Source organism: Mirounga leonina, unplaced genomic scaffold (genome assembly GCF_011800145.1).
Source record: "Mirounga leonina isolate KUSES-001 unplaced genomic scaffold, KU_Mleo_1.0 Mir_165, whole genome shotgun sequence".
NCBI classification, from domain to species: Eukaryota; Metazoa; Chordata; class Mammalia; order Carnivora; family Phocidae; genus Mirounga; species Mirounga leonina.
Window position 1 is genome coordinate 46,080,232 of NW_023270415.1, and position 18,690 is coordinate 46,098,921.

Genomic DNA, 18,690 nt, shown 5'->3' on the forward strand with positions numbered 1-18,690 from the left:
CCCCCCCCAGCCCCCCCACCCCTGCTCGAATGGGAAACCAGATCCAAAGCTCCCCTCCCGGGACACTGGAAGGGAACACTCCCCTCTCGCTAACCTAATCAGTATGTCCGTGTCACCGATGTTTACACAACTGAAGCTGGGGTTGAAGGGGAGACGTTTGTCTGGCTCCAGCTCTGCTCCAAAGGGAAGAACTCAGCTTGGTAGGATTGGGAAAGATTAAAAATAACTCCTCCATCCTTGTCAGAACTTTGCATCTCCTTTGTGACACCCCATTTAGCATCTGGCCTTCCCCCCCCGCCCCGCCCCCATGCCTCCGCTGCCCTGAGGTGGTTTTAAAGATAACTTCCCAGCCTGCAAACACACCTGCACCCTAAGAGACCACCTTTCCTTGGGGTGGGGGGGCAGGGAGTGTGCGTCGCCTTGCACACAGGTCCCTTTTAGCAGGAGTATGGGAGGCTCGGGCAAGAAAGTCAGAGTAAAGCTGTTTGCGAGGCTGCCAAAAGGATCACTTTGATTTATAAAGTATGAAAGTTTGCCATTTATGAATTCACAGTGAATGAGTTATTTCCCATATTTTGCTCCAGAGGAGCTTATTACACTCTCAATTCCAGTGTGAAAAATGAATTGCAGGGAAAATGGGTCACTTTTCCCAAATGTTGAAAGTGCTGTATTTAAGGTTTCAGTAACCCCTTCCCTTTGGTCCCTCACAGGCTGGGTGGTTGGATCTCTGGAAATCCTCGGCAGCCCCGCGAGTTTGGTGCGAAGCATCGGGAACGGAATCGCCGACTTCTTTAGGCTTCCGTACGAGGGGCTGACCAGAGGCCCTGGAGCCTTTGTGAGTGGAGTTTCCAGAGGGACGACATCCTTTGTAAAGCACATTTCCAAAGGTAGCTGTTTGGGTTCCTTTTCATAATGCCTCCTTTTCATTCCTTCCCTTATTTTTTATTTTTAAAGAACGCGTTGAAGTTTTCGGTGCGCGAAGTGTGCCTCTACCCTTGTTGGGCCGGGTAGGTTGCAGTGAAATGCTGGATTTGTAACAGAGCTCCCACAGAATGTCTTATGTTTTAAACAGATCACTATTTGCCTGCAGTGTGTGAAAATGTTTCAGAAACTTCAGAATTTTAAACCTCCCATTGGGAAAACAAGGATTGGCTCAACTGTTATTCCATGTGATAAATACAGAAATATTAAAGGTGTGCAGGACTTCTGCTAAACATCAGAAACCCTACACTGTGTTGCCTCATCATTTTTTTTTTTTTTTAATGTAGATACAGTTGTCATAACTTCTGGAAGGATATGGATACATTTTGACATGGAAGCGACCTTGGAGGTAGAACAGCCAGCTCCCGGCTAGCAGGCCACGGCAACAGTGCCATCTTGTGGCCCAGACGGTCCGTCAGGCACGGAAGCCACACTGCTGCCCACGTGAAGGGGCATGTTTTCGTTTTATCTGTGTGTGCTTGACGATATTTTGGTCAGGTTGGCAGTGACTCGGGAACTAACAAGGGCCATCTGAGTCCCCTTTTCTTCTCAGCAGGAGGCAGGGAAAATAGGGCAAAGGGCTTCTCCCCCATAAAAGGCTTTTTAATGTCAACAGCGCTGCAACTCTGTGATGAGTGGGCAGGTTATAGAAGTCTCTGGAAGGCTCAGAAGAAGAGGACCTTGAAATATGAGCACCCATCCTCTGTAGAGGGGGGCTGGCAGGAAAACGCAAGAGCATAAGCCGAGTTGTGTAGACAAGGACAGGCCCACTCCCCCAAGCCCCAGCCGTCCGGGAGGCCTGCGAGCTGAGAGCCGAAGGAACTCATGGATGAGTCACTGGTGGATTTCTCACTCCTGACACTCGAATCTTTGTGGTTCTGTTGTTTTTATTTTCAAATAAGACACCCAACACCTGTTAAATTGAACCCCATGGTAATTTTAGCATAGTGACTCACTGAATGTTTTTTTACACTTGTTCTCTCCTTCTCTTAGCAAAAATCTGTTTCGTTTTTTGGTGTCTGTGGGTACGCATGGACTTTTTCTTTTTAGATTGCTGGTAAAGATGCAGCTGCAAAAATGCCGTCTTCCGTGTTTTTTTGGAACTAGGTGTCCACTACCAGAGGAGTTCGTTGGTCAGTTTCAGGATCTGTCCATTGATGTCTTTCAGTCTTGCTTCACTGAGATCTCTGCAGACTTGCTAGAGGGGTTGGGGACTGTTTTGAGCAAGATGCTGAGATAGCCTTTCTTAGGAAAACCAGACAAAATCATGGCTTTCACATGATTTATTCCCTCACTTTTTTCAGCTCACATCCTGAGAATCAAAACTGCACGTCTTGGGGCGCCTGGGTGGCTCAGTCGTTAGGCGTCTGCCTTCGGCTCGGGTCGTGATCCCGGGGTCCTGGGATCGAGTCCCGCATGGGGCTCCCTGCTCGGCGGGAAACCTGCTTCTCCCTCTCCCACTCCCCCTGCTTGTGTTCCCTCTCTCGCTGTGTCCCTCTGTGTCAAATAAATAAATAAAATCTAAAAAAAAAACCTCCACGTCTTGACTGTGGCCCGATCATTAGTTCCTCAGAATGTCAAATGATAAAGTTTAGTGTTGCCCTTGGCTCTAAGGAGGGAATACATTTTATTCCTAAGTAGAAATGTTTCTTTACAGTAACCTTAACCTTTAAAATCAAAACAAAATTTAACCTTCAACACTGGGCCTCAAGGAGGAGTTCAAAACTGTGTTAGCCAAGACTTGAGGATCCCACGAGAGTGGATGGTAGTTTCATCAAACTCTGGGCATTTTTCTGGCAACAGAGATTCTCGTCCTACCCCTTTTGAGGTGTGCCATCACCCTTATAAGCAAGTGTTGTTAATCTTTGCCTCGTTTTTTTAAAGATTTAAGTTTTAGTAACCTCTACACCCAACCTGGGGCTCAAGCTCACAACCCCGAGATCAAGAGCCGCCTGCTCCACCGAGTGCGCCAGCCAGGCGCGCCTTCACCTCATTTCCTGAAGGCTGTTGCTTCCAGGGCCCAGAGGAAGCCCCCATCACTAACCACCGGGGCATGTCCAGAAGGCACAGATGTGCTTCCACTGCCCCCCCTCCCCGGGGACCACTCGCGGGGGCTCCACGGGATAGGTGACCAGAAGGCCAACCCATGTGCTCTTGTGCCCTCAGGTACCCTCACCTCCATCACCAACCTGGCCACAAGCCTGGCGCGGAACATGGACCGCCTCTCGCTAGACGAGGAGCACTACAACCGGCAGGAGGAGTGGCGGCGGCAGCTCCCCGAGAGCCTGGGCGAGGGGCTCCGGCAGGGCCTGTCCCGGCTGGGCATCAGCCTGCTCGGTAAGGGGCTGTGGGGGACCCGCGCTGGATGGGTAGGGGGGTGAGTTGTGAAGTTTACATCCTTTCTGCAGACAAGGCTGAGGCCCGGGTGCGGGGGGGCGCGGTGGGGCGCTCACTCTGCTTCCCACCCTGCATCCGTGAGGCGCTGGCACGGGGCCTCCAGCCCAGAGCCCTTACGCAGCTGTGAGGGGCCATCCCAGGCCCTGCCCGGTGGGGGGCCCACTTGCACAAATGCCCACGCCCCGCCCTCCCTTGCTTCCGGTATAAACCCCATCCGCCCTCAGGGTGGCTCCCCGAGAGAGCGTCGTGAGGCGCCCTGCGCGTGGGGGCGTCCACACAAGGACGGCAGCCCAGGCCGTTGACTGCTGAAAGTGAGCAACGGGCCGGCCTTCTGAGGCCCCGTCTCCTGCCCAGCCAGATACTGCGGATGCTCGCCTTTGTTTGAGAAGCGCTTGGGCAACGTGCAAATGTCATGTAAACTTCAGTGAGGAGCCCACTTTCGCCTTCTATTTTTCCAAGAGTGCCGGCTCAGCCTGACTCAGAGTAATTACCGTTTGTCAAGCAGCCAGATGGTATAGTCAGAAGGGAAGATTGCTGTGGATATTTCCAAATACTACAAATGTTCGAAAAATAAGTTGCTTTGGAAAACTCTATAAAAAGGAAGCTTCAGAGCTGAGATTTTGCAGAGCAGGATTTTCAAGGGTATCTTTTGTTTATTTGTTTGCAAAGGAATTTAAAACTGTATTGCTTGGCAGCCGGCCTGCCGCGCATCGCATCGGAAGAAGCGCGCATCTCCCAGAGATCAAAGTGCCCCGAAGCAGGGAGAGCAGAGGTCAGAAAAGATGAGCTTGAAAGGATTTGTCCTCTCTCCAGTGTGCAGTTCTAGCCACAGCCCTCAACTCACTGCACAGCCAGCTGAGGCTCTGGGAGGAAGTAGTAAGATGTTACAAGGTCAGGTTAAGTTACTAGAAATTGTTTTAAGTCATAACATTCTGTGGTGATGCATGGAAACTGGGAGCTTATGACCTGGGATGGAACTGCGGGGTAAAGGAGCGCTCCAGAAGGCCAGGGGATGGCGTGGGAGTGGACCACATTCCAGAGGAGCCAGCAGACCCAGGCTAGGGTGTCCAGGTCCTTTTTTTGTGCCCTCAGGTATGTTCTTACCTTCTCTAAACCTGGGTTTCTCCTTTGTAAATTGGGGCTGGTAGTAACATTACGAGAGGTAATAGTAGAGGTCCGCCATGGGCCAGGCATAGGGTCCGTGTTTGGTAAAGAGCACCGCTCATGCCGTGCCCTCTACTCCGGGCAGAAGAGCTTCCATCCCTCCATGCAAGCTCCTTTTGGAGTTGACAGGTGCTCAGCAGAGGAGACCTGAGCTGGCTGGCCTGTGGCCATGTCCATTCCAACCAGTCTGTTCTCTTCCCACCCAGAGACACCCCCACCCACCACCCGGTCGTCACTGTATAAACTTGGGCCTGAGGGTAGAAATCCGTTACAGGAGGAGCCATGATCCTCCCTTTGTGGTGTCACAACTTTTTAATATGGCGCCTGTTGTTGACCAGGCTGGAAAGTCCTAAAACTTTGATCTCTGCCGCAGTCACGTCTCATACATCCTCATCCATGCAAGGGAATCATTTAGTCTGTCTGCAGAACCTCAGTGGGCTCGCAGTCTTTCTGCCATTCTGGTCATTTCCAAAAACTCAGGAGTTGTGTTGGTGACATAAATCCCTCCTGTGTGTGCAGTGACCTCACCCGCAACCTGTGGCCTGAGCCCGGGCCTCCAGCAGCGCGCCCTGAGCCGCGGGCCCGCTGCTGTGCTCCTCAGACGGGTTAGGTCGCAGTGGGCGTCTCAGAGCTGGCTCCAGCCCGCTTCCTGCCCTCTCGGAACGCTCTGGGTCCCACTTTATCCCTGGCTCATCTCAAAACGTCCCGTCGCGGAACTACTTGATGTGTGGCAGGAAGACGAGAGGAGGAGCAGGACCAATCAAGTCCCCTCGCTTGGGAAAGCCTACATTTATCACCGTTTGATTTATCCCCAGAAACGGTGTTTAAAACCGCTAAATGCAATTAAGTGTCTGATTGACGTTAGTGCTATTATCCTATTGTTTGAAACCCAGGCTCAGTGAAATCAAAATATTACTTCCTCAGTTTCTTCCTCTATGAGAAACACTAACAACCCAGGTAGTAAAAATGCATTTAGAGAACACTTGAGCGTTGACAGAGCGTTTTCATGTGTGTCATCTTATTTGATCTACGAACCCAGGCATGGATGTGAGGTGAAGTGACTTGCCCAGGTCAGACCTCCACCAGGACAAGAGCCTGGGCCTTTCCTCCTGTCACGCACCCTGGAGGGCTCCCAGCCGGGAAACAATCGGGCTGTGGGGAGACTGAACAATTCAAAGTTCCAGGGTAGGAAAAACACATTTCCCCCAAATGTTTATGGGTCTGGTGGGCCTTCTTGCCTCTGTTTTGCCCTCATGGGGACACCGTGGAGTGTTAGGAGGTACTCGAAAAATCAAAGGGAGTCTTTAGCTGCCATGCCCAGCCACATCGCCTCAAGTCAGCAAGGAAGTGTCGGCTGGCCGAGAGATGCCGCCGAGGCTCTGTTTGTTTTGAGCAAACAGTGGCTCTGGGGAACATTCTGTTTAGCCTGCAGACTTGGTAATAAGGTTTTGCCCCATTTACCAGATCCGTTCCCCAGACACCCCCTTTCCTCCCGCACCCTGGAGTCTGTGCTGAGCGAGGATGGGAGCTCCGTGCCACTGTCGTACTCCATGTTCCCTCCCCAGACGTGACTTCTCTGTCGCGAATACCACAGGCAGGATGTCCGAGCTCGCCTCCCTGATCCCCTTCTTTCTGGGCCGCTGCCTGATGGGTGAAGCAGTGCTACGCTCCCCAGCAGCCACACCCTCCGTCTCCACGGCCACTCTTGGTAATGCCACGTGGAATCCCAACAAATTAGGCCTCTACCGGGTGCATCAGGACGTTTTCCCTGGAGGGAGGGAGGGAGCGAGCGAGCCATGCACCGCAGACTGGCTGCGGCTAGTGGGGGGTTAGGAATAACAGAAATGCTTCCTTCTCAGTGAATTAATCTGTTCTGGCGAAAAAGGCTAGCCTCAAGGTGGGATACTGAATATACTCTGTGGGTAGGTCTCGCTTGTCTCTGAAGTGGTGAGCTGTAGTGTCCCGGCTTAGGCCTGTGCCTCCGCTGTCGTGATTTAAGGGGAAAAAAAAAAAGTGTCCAAAATAAAATTACAGTGTGTGGTGAGGGCAGAACCAAAGTAGCCACAGAGGAACCTTCATAGGTCGGTAAGCCAGTGTTTTCTGCCCGAGGCTGGGGAGCTCGTCACGGAAGAGGTGAGGGAGGGCCCGTCCGGTTCCCTTGCCCAACAAGGAAAGCCCTCCTCCTCCAACTAGAGGGGAGCGAGGGAAGCACCCCCCAGTTTCTGCCTCGCCCAGCGCGCGCTGAGTCCACGGAAACTCCCCTCCGTCCAGGCGCGCTCCCTTCCTCTCTCCCTTCATCACATCACAGCCGTCTCCATGTGGCCGCCCACCCTGTGGGCCGGACGCCAAGAGACAAGTTTGGGAATCAGTTCCCACCACTTAGAAGAGCCTCAGAGCAGAGCTCGAGTACATGACAGTAAATAATTTACCGGTTGTGGGATTTAGCTGGATTAGACTTAACAAGAGAGCCTGCTGAAGCCCTCCGAGAAGCTGCCTCTCTCCAGGCCCGGCTGCTGGTCTCTCACGGCCTCTCTGGTCTCCAGCTCGCACCTGGTGACCAGTGAGGTGTTGGTGTGTGTGACAGGCTTTCCCCCTGCGGGGTCTGGTGCTGGGCGAGGGCATGTGATCTGATAGCTCCTTCTCTACCTCTCAGAATCTAACACCTTGTCACGAGGCTCAGATTTTCCACTCTCTGGGCTGCCCAAATAGTTTATCTAGCAAAGCCGCAGTAACTGAGCCTTCAGTGTGGCCGGTGGCTGGAGAAAGTAGAAGATCAAAGGGGAGTTTCACTGTGATACCTGTTTGCGCTTGGGTAGCAGTTAGAAGTTAGAGCCCGGGGTGGGCACTCATGGTTATCAAGGCTCCATGTTCCTTGTACGGGGTAGCCCTGGCACATTAAAGGGACGTGGGAGAGTCTCAGTGAAGTAACCACCTGCCCCCCGACTCAATTTTAATAGTCTTAATGGAAATCTGCACTTGAGAAAAGGCCTTTCTTAAATAATTTAATCTATTGGTGAATTTGTAATTATTTACCTCGCTTTTCCTACGAACTTAAGCATGGAGACCTTTCAAAGAAATCAGATAATGACGTCACAAAAGCTGTGTTCTCTGATTCGAAGTTGTTCACTTTGAACTCTGCCGTGAGATGATTCGAAGAGAAGACCCCCTGGTTCTTGCCTGCGCTGTGCGGCCACCACCCCCATTACACTTCCCAGCTGCTCTGCCTCCTGACCTCGTGGACGGACAGCAGGGTCCTCCAACTCAAACAGGAGGCGAGCCCCCAGCCCGAGTGCCAGGATGGGGTGTGTTGAGGGCCCTGAAGCAGTGATCCCTCAGCCCTCCACAGCCAGGGCGGCTGGGGCCAGCTTCCTCTGCCTCCCCAGTCAGTCCTTTAGAACCTTTGGGAAGCGTTGGTCTAGGCTGGGAAACAGACCTGTCGCCTCGGATCATTCTTAATCTGCCAATACATAAATTTAAATGGCTCTGTCCAAATTCTGAGGAACGGAATCTATGAAGAACATTCCCTTTACAATTGACCTGAAGGAACCGGCCTTGGTTTTACTGGATTTTGTTCAGGGGAATATTACTTGAAATTAGCAGGTCATTAACGGAGACCTGGAAATCTCCATTTACCCAAGGGACTTTGAATTAGTGGCATTTGGCATAATGGGATTTGACATGTACTAAAATTTCTACCAGGGGGACTGTGCATTTTCCATTAATCCTAGCAGGTTTGACTTGAAAACAGAAAATTCTGTCAAGAACTGTAATGAAATTTTTACCTCTTACTGAGCTAGAGAATCTTCCACTCCATCGCTGAAAGAAAAAAAAAAAAAAATCGGCACTGGCGAGGCCTTTACTAGATATCCTCACGGGCCCCTCAGAGTAAGGGGAGTAAGGAGGAGGGACCCGCAGGAGGCTGAGGGACTCCCCCGCCAGCTTGGTACCTGACCCGGCTGCCCTCCGGGAAAACCATTAGAGCGGAGTAGTGAGAGCAGAGTTTTGTAGCTGTTCTCAAGTGAAGAGTAAGTGGCCAAACCTCAATTGAAATGCGAAGGAAGCAAGTGTTTCTAAGACTGGCAAAAGGAAGAGCCTGTCTTAGAAACAGGATCAGTGAATAGCTTGGTGGTGAAGAGCTGGGCTGGGACTCTGCCTCTCTAGACTCAAATCCTGGCTCAAGCACAAGACAGCTGTGTGACCTTGGGGCAAAACTCCTTAACCTCTCTGTGCTCAGCGGCCTTATCTAGGAGCTAAGGATAAAAACCAGGTCTGACTCCTAGGATTATGAGGATTAATGGTATCATACAAGTAACACTCTAGATATAGTCCCCAGCACATAGTAAGCACTCAAAACAGATTAGCTGTTATAAAAATAATTGCATTATCAACAATTACTCTTATTCATTAATATATTAAGATTATTAAAGAATTGTTCCTATCATTATTAAAAGGGAGAACAGGGAAAGGGGATGGCATGGCCTCTTCCAGTTTCTTCATGCTCCTAATTTGGTGAAAATTGATTAGGCTGAGGAAGCTTGCCCCCTCCTGAGCAATTGTTAGCTCTCTTCCCTAAACCGTGTTGCGTGGTTTCTGGACAAAGGCATGTGAGTGTCACTTTGGAATAGTCTGACACGTTTATTAAATTCTGAACTGAACTTCACAGATCCTCACTGTGATGGACCAAACCCAGTCTGAACATTGTGTTTTGATGAAGATCATAAATGTCTTAGTGCCCAGTGAACTTACGTAATAGGTAAATAAATGTAGAGTAAAGAACTTTATAATGAGGGTAGGTTTGCATTTTCAATCCAAATAAAACTGTTCTGGATTGCCAGTTTTCACCTTCTCAGGATTTTAAGCCTCAAGCCTCACGAGGGGCTTTTGCTGTTTTTCAGGTGCAATTGCCGGCATAGTCGATCAGCCCATGCAGAACTTCCAGAGAACATCGGAGGCTCATGCTTCAGCAGGACACAAGGCCAAGGGTGTCATCTCAGGCGTGGGGAAAGGAATCATGGGGGTGTTCACAAAGCCCATCGGAGGAGCCGCTGAGCTCGTGTCACAGACTGGCTATGGTAAGTCTCGGGGCACCTGCCAGGCCGGCTCAGACATTACCGACTAACGTGCGTTATTATACCAAGGACTCCGAGATAATCTAGGCCTTCACATGGCAAAGCAGTGAAAAATAAAGTGGATAAATCTATAAAAAGATAAATAGCTTTCTTTCTCATCTCCTTATGCTTATTTATGGAAAGAGTAGACTCGTACTACTAATAATTATAATAATTATAGACCCAAGAAATCAGTTAGCAACTTCACTAGCTTTATCTCACAGAATCTTTTTACAGTTCGTCTAATAAAATAGACTTTAATTAAAGATCACTTCTCGGCCTTTTGGCTAAGATCAAGTGTAAAATAGACTTTAATGAGAAGTAACGAGTTAGAGACAATTGAGAGCAGTATGTAGAAAATACTGAAGCAGAGAACAGGATTACTACTTTGGTGACCAGTTGGAAAGGAGAAATAGGTTACAAGGCAGGAAGATGTCTGTGACGTGTGTGTATTTGGAGAATGAGGAAGAGGAGCGCGCACGCCGACGCCCACAGAGCCTCGAGTTTGCAGACTCGGTGCTGTCGCCCCTGAGCCGAGTTCCGGGCCACCGGCAGCAAAGGCCCATGATCTACAACTGAGACCCCTTCCCCAAGCAGACAGCTGGGCCGGTGGCACCCCCGGCACTGGACGGTGGCGTGCTGGGGCCTCTCCCGCACTCGCGCGTGCCCTCGGGGGTGCCGGGGGCGTATGAAAGCAAGCACCTCCTCCCATGCTTCTTTTCCGCCTTCTTGGCAGAGCACGCTTAAGTGACTTCATAGACCGGTGACTCGGATTGTTACCTTTTTACCTAAAATCGGCGTCCTCGCTTTGGTCAGGAAGCGGGCTGCCTAGCTACCATCACAGGCTCCGGGCGGGCTCCCGCCTTTGTCAGACAGGCGAGCAGTCTGCATCTGGCCGTAAAGCCTGAGGGGTCCGTCTCACCGCAGGCATCCCGCCCCTCGGGAGAGCTGACAAGAGGCGGCCAGATCAGGGCATAAAAACTGTGTCTGAAAGGGAGAGAGTGGGGGACGAATGCCCACACTCAGGCAGCCATCCGGAGGGTTCCTCTAAGAGACCACACAGACGCAAACATGTGTTCCTCTTCGCTTTCCCCCCTCGCCGCCTCCCTCCCCATTTCTCTCCCGCTCCTTCTGTGAATGACGTTTTCACTCACAGGGAAGCGGACAAACAGAACCACTGCCCCCCGTCAGTGGGCCCAGGCCAACTCCCCCTTATCAAAGGCGTACGCACCCATAAAAACAGTATTCCTGTTGCCGTAGACTCAGTGGGGTGAAGTCCACCCAGACTTACTTCATGCATCGAGGCCTTTGGTGTTGAGAATGCCATTGTCCTCACCGCGCCTTTCCCAGGGCTGAGGATCTCTCCTTCAGGGAGGAGCATCTCAGAACAGAGCTTCACATGGCCGTGTTGCTTTCCATCATTCTTGTAAAACTTTTATTACTGCACTGAAGGTTTTACAAACCACTAACTCTTAGTCTAATGACTGTGCCTCGTTCATAAACATTTACGAGCCCTCAGAAAGCACACATGCGGTACCATCTTTGGTTCTGGAGAGTCTCCTTAGAGGCCTGCATGACCGCTGCTGGGTGCCCGCGTTCGGTGAAGCACCGGGGAGAGCGTGTAATAAACCCCAAGAGTGCTCATAAATGTATGTGGCTTCATGTTTAACAGCTGGCTTAAGTCACTTAAATACTGTATCTAGGCAAACCATGTGCCTTTGTGTGCATCTCTCTGTGTGTTGTGTTTTTTATGCGCCCAGCCACAGCTCAGATACACAAGTATTGTAACATGAAGCAAGGAAGTCCACTAACAATCATGACTTTTTTTTATCACAGAAATTGTAACAGGGTGGGAGCTATTGCTCAGGACTGACTACTCCCAGGAGCATTATGCTTCCATTAATTGCCAGTCCAGTCGATGCTTGGACTGTAGTTCATTCACTTTGCAGTTTGCAGCTAACGTAAGATCACCAGAGTTAAGAGCATTGCAGTGTTTGATGATTATCTGTACTTGCTTCCAAGGATTTGACATCATTTTGGATCCTACTGTAGCGCTTTATGGATGGCTGTAACAGATGACATCACTGCAGCATGGAACTGGTTTCCAGAAAACAACTAGTAAAACTCCCTTACTTCTCTTACCACAGGTATTTTACACGGAGCTGGACTTTCTCAGCTTCCCAAACAGCGCTATCAGCCAAGTGATCTACATGCTGACCAGGCTCCCAATAGCCACGTCAAATATGTCTGGTAAAATTATCTATAGACACCCGTTCAACTGCACATGGTTGTTAAGGGGCCTGCTTTGCTCTCAAGCTAACGGGCCCTGCTTCCAGGGGAGCCCAAGACGGCGTTCGGCAGCTCAGGCAGCACAGGGGCGTCCTCGGGCCCGGCAGAGGCTGCCGTCCCCAGATGTGGGGCTGGCCACAGAACTCCCGGCCTCTCGCACAGCACTCGGGAGGCTGCACACTGAGGAGCCCACGCCGTGTGAGGGGACCCGGGATTCCCTAGAGAACCAGCCTTCTCGTGGGTGGGTTGGGGGGGTGGGCGTTTCTGTTGGGAAGAAAAGGAGCCAAGGGAAATCTTTGTCCCCAGGAGGAGCTGGGTTCTGTTAACCAGAATCAGTTTGAGAATTAAAGTGACAATTATATTTCAAGCTAAAATTAATAATCAGCTTGGTGAGAGCCCTTTGCCTTTGGGGAACCGGTGTGAGAATGGCCCAGCCCTTGGTACAGTGAGTACTGGTATATGACCATCTTTTCCAAACTGGCTTCTCGCCTCACTTTTCTCCTTTGAAACAGGAAAATGCTTCAGTCTCTGGGCAGACCAGAAGTGCACATGGCCCTGGATGTAGTTCTGGTGAGGGGCTCAGGCCAGGAGCACGAAGGGTGCTTGCTGCTGACCTCGGAAGTGCTCTTTGTGGTGAGCGTCAGCGAGGACACACAGCAGCAGGCCTTCCCCGTCACAGAGATCGACTGTGCCCAGGACGGCAAGCAAAGCAACCTGCTCACCGTGCAGCTCAAGCAGCCAAGAGTGGCCTGTGATGTGGAGGTACATTTCCGAGAACAGGGTGACTGTGTGGCCAACTGCCGGGGAATTTGAGCTGCGGGCTGAGCGCTGGCAAGCAGGCGTATGAGCCTGCAGCCTCTGGCGTGGCTGCTGGGGACCAGGAGGGCTGTCCGAGGAAGCAGCGTGAAGGGGGCATGGGAGCCAATGCAGGACGTTGGGAAGCCCCAACCGGGTGAGTGTGGGAGCCTTTCATAGGGGAGCCCAGCAGTAGGCCAGATGGGCTCAAGGCTGGGGTTGAGCTACCGTGTGAGCTGAACAAGGCTTGGTTGTCATGGGGCAGGGGCGCTGGAGTAGACAGGCCAACGGAGCTCCAGCACCAACAGGTCCGTACAAGAGGGCCAGGGCCGGGGCGGCAATTCCGTGCTTCTGCCCCACCAAGCAGGCACGAGTCTGCTGTAGCGGGCTGGAGATACAGGAGAGGGCCGCCGCAGCAGTGAGGGTATCATGAAACGATGGGCAGCCAGCAGGCCAGACCTTCGTAAGCTCGCACACCAGGAGGTCTCACTCACCCCCTCCCCCATTTCCACCCCGACACTTCATGGGTCAAAATTTCGTGCAGAAATCTCTTTCCTTCTACTGCTCTGTCTTCTGTTTGGCTCTGGGTTCTCTTTCCCACAGGACAGATTCCCATCCCTTAAGTACTGTGGGGTACCTCCCAGGGATGCTCCTTTGGATCTTGGGGCAGCTCCCTGATAGCTTCTGTGGCCACACAGAAGTTGCTGAGGAATGGATGCTCTGTCCAGGGTCAGAGGTGAGCCCTGACAAGAGTGGCTCCAGGTTCCTACAGTCCAGCACAGGGTGAGCAGGTGCACCCAGTGGAAAATGGCTGTCCGCTCCTGCCTCCCTGCTGCCTGCCTGATCCATAGGGGCTTTAAGAGTTGACCTAAGAAACAGACATCTTTTTCCACCCAGCAAGACGAGTGTAAGTCAGTGGCAAGCTGGAGCCTGCTGGTCCTAACCCGGGGCCTCAGTGGCCCCAGCAAAGGACAGCAAACCTGCCTCTAGCAGGTCCTGCCCAATTCATCATCTCCTCCTTGGTATGGGAGCCTGTGTTTCCCTCGCACCACTGTTTGGGTAAAATTATCTGAGAAGATGGAAGGCAGCCAACCACAACAACTCTGAGATTTCTCTAGCTTCTTGGATCCTAATCAGTCAGGCTTTAAGCTGGGGCTTGGCACTAGGCGTACATTGCTGCCTCGAGTTGATGACTTTCTGGGAATAAACAGAGGTCAGATGTCCAGGCTGACTTTAGATCTGCCAAAATCTTCTGATCCAATTGACAATAAAGCAGCAGTGATCTGGCTACAGGATTTGGCAGGGGATAGTATCATTATCTTCAAGTCCTTGGTCCTTAACGAGAAACTTCCAAGGCCCTAAGGAATATCTAGGACCATCATTATTCCTTAGCTGCTCAGGAAATATTTCGTATCTTAAGCCGAGACTGGAGATTCAGCTTTTGCTGTTAAAACTGTCTTTACTGTCTTCAACTGTGATCCTTCTCTCTTTGGCTTTTTTCTTTGAGGAGGGTACTGTGGGGAATTATCACAGCTGGAAAGGAACAGACGTGCTTCTCTAGGGGTTAATGAGATGATAGCTGGAGTCACCACTCCTAGAAGTTGCCAAGGTTGAGACCACGGAATCACGGAGTTAGACGCAGAAGCAGCACGGACACGCTGGACACCGTGCTCAACACTGGTTCTCCATCGGAACTCAGGGATAACGGGGGTCTAGGATTAAGGGGTGGCTATAGAAGAGGCAGGAAAAGATGACTGAGAGCAGGAATACTGCAGGGCAGCACCTGGCACGGGACAGAAAAGTGGGTATCCAGTATGCCTTCAGCCCCCAAATTCCGCTTTCTCTGGAATCTATCCCAATTTACCTCTCCCCTGAGCTCCTCCTAGGAATCAGGAAGTAACTGTCCCCCCCCACCCCTCCTATGTCCAAACCCTAGCCCCTCCCCCACTCACCCCAAAAGAGACCCAAACTATAGAAAAAAAATGCTTTCTTTTCTGAGACAGTACACCCTTCCTTAGGAGTGCTGTAATCCAGTGTTTGCAAAATGGCGGGGGGGGGTCACTCAGCAGGACTGCTTGACATAGTTAATCTTCCTCAGTTGCCATACCCGTGTCAGTCCCTACCCGTCACATGCCAACCTGACGCACAGATGCAAAGCTGGGTTAAGAACCCTACCTGCTGTCTTCCAGGGAAAACTAGGAACAGTATTTTAAGATCTTTATATAAAATGGCTTTTCTGTTTTTTTGCTTTAGATGCTAGGAAACACAGCTCCTTTGAATTTTGGAAGGAATTAATTTGTAGATGACATCATTCAGTACATTGAAATGTGGCAGGATTCACATTTTTTAGATCAGCATTTGCTTTTCTTGGTTAAATGCAGCCGTTTTTAGGGTAGTAATTGCTTAATATGCCTGGCACATTACTGAAATCCCTATGAGCGAGGCTCAAAATGAGTCCTTGGCCAGGTTCCTTCCACAGCACGGGTTTTCCTGTGCTGCCGTTCAGGAGGAGCAGTGAAGCCTTTCTGTGTGTTCAAAGCTTTCCAGCTGAATTCTGACCCCGTCAAATGGTATCAGAGCTCTGGCTTGTGCCTGGTGGCACACAGCTTCATCTGTCAGCGAAACCTTGGGGGCTTTTCTTTTCTGTCCCAAGCTCACAAATTCGAGATCCAAACTCTACTGGATGCCCTACTTACTTCTCCGGCATCCCCTTTACTCCTTACCATCCCACTGGCTTTGTGCAGCTTTTAAGACACCCTGGGCTGCACTGTTTCCATGCCCTACACGGAAACCTAGAAATTCTTTACATTACTAAACTATTTTGAGAACTCAAAAGCCCTTGTTAAAATGTTTTTAATTCTTCCAGAGTGGTCTTGCCAACATTTGGTAGGTACAGACCACAGAAAGGTCAGTGGCTACCTAATTCCCACAGATCAGTGGCTTACACTGGAAACTTCCCAGTCCACATGATCTACACACTAGATAGCTACAGAATTTCAGGGTGGGAAGAATTTATGGCTCCAACTCCCTTTGATGGGTGCTTTCTCAGAAAATCGCACTTAAGAACTTAGGTAGTATATCTCAGTTCCCCTATTTGAGTTCCACTGAAGATGAGCCAGACTTTTATGAACCATAAATGTACTTTGCATCCTCCCTTTTTTTCCATAAAAATTTCCCCTTCCTCTGCCCAGTTTTTTTATTTTCTCTGGCTTTAAATCCTAGTGTTTATAAAAACAGAAAATGTTACAGTTCAAAAGGTATTTATTTTTTTTAATGCTCTGTCCAAAGCCACTGGTTTGAAAAGAGATGCTCTTCTCCACATTTTTTTCTGTCAAACTGAAGAGGTTCAAGGAGACAGGCAAACAGAATTTTATTTCAGGGTGAGAGTTTAATGTTGATTCAAGCAGAGAAAAGACACTTTTCTTCTTTGTTGCTGAGCTCGTTAGTAAAGAGCAGTGAGAGATGTTTAATAGTTAATGAGTAAAATGTTACCAAATTGTCAACTTCAGACATGGGAATTTTACACACCAAAGGCTTATTCAAAGGAGGTTGTCCGAACAGTCTCCTGCAGAGCTTCTGTTGTACTCCTAAAAGTGCACTGTTACTGCCACAGCTCAGAGGAAAAATAAAAAGCACCGTTTGGGACAAAATGGCTTTATTAGAGTACCTAAAGACATAATGTGTAGATTTATCAAGGCAAAAACAGAAGGAATAATTTGTCATGGAAGTGCCATTGTGAGGGTTTGGCAACTAAAGACTCTTTATTTTTGGATCCCAGGTGGATGGAGTCCGGGAGAGACTGTCAGAGCAACAGTACAACAGACTTGTGGACTACATCACAAAGACATCTTGTCACCTGGCCCCCAGCTGCTCTTTCATGCAGACCCCATGCCCGGTGGTGGTTGTGGAACCTCTCCCCTCCACTGTGAAAACATACCACTATATGGTTGATCCACATTTTGCTCAAGTATTCATTAGTAAATTTACCATGGTGAAAAATAAAGCCCTGAGGAAAGGGTTCCCTTGAGTCCCCTCTGAGGTGTTGCTGATCCCTGCTTGTGCAATTTATTCTTCTTGAAAAAGAAACCTAACTAGCCCTAACAACATCTAATATGGACACAAAGCCAATACTTTAATTATAGGTAATTTTCCAGCCTCTAATTCAGATTCTTCTCCCTAAAACTAAGAAAATACCTTAAAATGCAATGATAAAAAACTTGTTCCTTTCCGATTTGGAGACAGTGATTAAAAGAAAGAATCTCTATGTTGTCATCTCATCATACATAAGTTCTACCTTTTGCTCTCTAATGGTATTTGCTAAAATGTTTACTATAATTAAGATCTGTTAACTCTGCTCTGACAAAAAATGTGGTCAGGCCTTAGAATGGAGAGACTGGTTAAAACTTCATTCCCAACTGCATCTGTTTCTAGGCTGAGACATTGTCTTTGCCTAATACCCTTGTCTGCAAACCTTTGGAATCTTTAAATGCTTAGGAATTTGTCAATGTAAATTTATTACTTAAATGTGATGCTCTTCTTTAAGTGAAACCTGCTATGTATATTTCTACTTTAAAGCCTGCAGGTTACTGAAATTTACAAGACATTCTCATGATGGTCCAGGTACACTGTAGAAAAAATGTTTCACCAATTTATCTTTTAGCAAGCAAGCTTATGTGTCTACCAATGAAAACAGACCCAAAGGGCTCAGGTGAGTTTCTCTAGTTCTGTAAAGAAAACCTACTACTAGGAATTCCCTATGACACTCTCTTGTGGAAAGGGTTTAGCAGAAGGATATTCATACTGCCCTGGAGTACTGCAGGGGAGTCAGGAACCCCAATGTTAACCTTAACAGTGAACCAATCCAAACAGTTTATTCTGAATTGCTCAAACACAAAATATTCCCAATGTCTGATATTATTTTTGCATTTAAGGATAGGTTTTTATCAAGATCTTGGGTCACCAGCTATCATCTTTAATATTCAGTAAAAATCTCACTCTGATTGATTAAAACACATTTTTACTGATTACATCCAGACTTGGGTCTACAATCTATTATGTACAATTGTGAGATGCTAAGAAAATTCAATTTCAAATGGCCACTAATTTTTAATCAAGTCTCACTTGTCATCAGGGATGAGAAGTCACTGTGTAATTGTTTCTAGAAAGCAAGACCATTAATGAACAATTCTGGCTAAATATGAAAAACTGATTCTTCCATTAGTTTGTTGTGTCACACTCATTTAGGAAAAAGTGACAGCTTCACCAACCTCGAGTAACTATTTTTAAGAATGTAAATATGTATTAATTATTATCTTTTATGGTCATTTTGCATACTACTTCTAAGAATTGTAATATAAATTGTTGAAAATAAAAGGAATCCTTGAATTACTGACCACACATAAATGTGTATTGTCACCAAGTGTTTTTCAAATGCAGGTTTTCGCCAATTCCTGGGTTTAATACAGCTCACATTATTAGGACCCAAGAATTTTGCATGAGTTAAAAAGGCTAAGAACAGTTTTTGTTATCCTAATAGTGCCAATCAGTGATAAAATTAGCTTAGGCTAAAATAATTTTTAAAGCTCTCTGTAGTATCACTTTGATCACAAGAAAAAGCATTAATTATTAATACAGGGGGTAAAGATCCTCCTAAGACCTCCCCCAAAATAAGTTCCCACATTCTTATCATTAACAGACACTACTCTAATAGAACAACTTTTTCTGGACTAGGTATATATTCCATATCCATAATATATACTATTATGGTATTTTTCTGGACCAGATACATATTCTAACTTACATACACATACTGTTAGCTCTTCAAAAGCAACCAGTATTTTAATTATCTATTATATCTGGTGGTTGATCCAGCAGGGCTACTCAACAGTGACAATGAAGCCCAAAAACATATTTTATTGAAAACATGTTCTCTGTCCCTTCTAACAGCATAGAGTAT

The 18,690-nt window shown here is 48.6% G+C and overlaps 1 protein-coding gene across 2 annotated transcripts in view; it reads left to right on the plus strand.

Annotated features, from left to right (window-relative positions):
* VPS13B (vacuolar protein sorting 13 homolog B) overlaps positions 1-18,133 on the plus strand; it is a 767,339-nt gene extending 749,206 nt beyond the window's left edge. For both annotated transcript variants that reach the window (XM_035011614.1, XM_035011613.1), the window contains 6 exons: positions 711-887; positions 3,148-3,318; positions 9,438-9,614; positions 11,798-11,900; positions 12,452-12,701; positions 16,513-18,133. In XM_035011614.1, the coding sequence (XP_034867505.1) occupies positions 711-887; positions 3,148-3,318; positions 9,438-9,614; positions 11,798-11,900; positions 12,452-12,701; positions 16,513-16,761 (1,127 nt within the window). In that variant the 3' untranslated portion in view covers positions 16,762-18,133. The remainder of the gene's footprint in view (positions 1-710; positions 888-3,147; positions 3,319-9,437; positions 9,615-11,797; positions 11,901-12,451; positions 12,702-16,512) is intronic.
* The last annotated feature ends 557 nt before the right edge of the window (positions 18,134-18,690 follow it).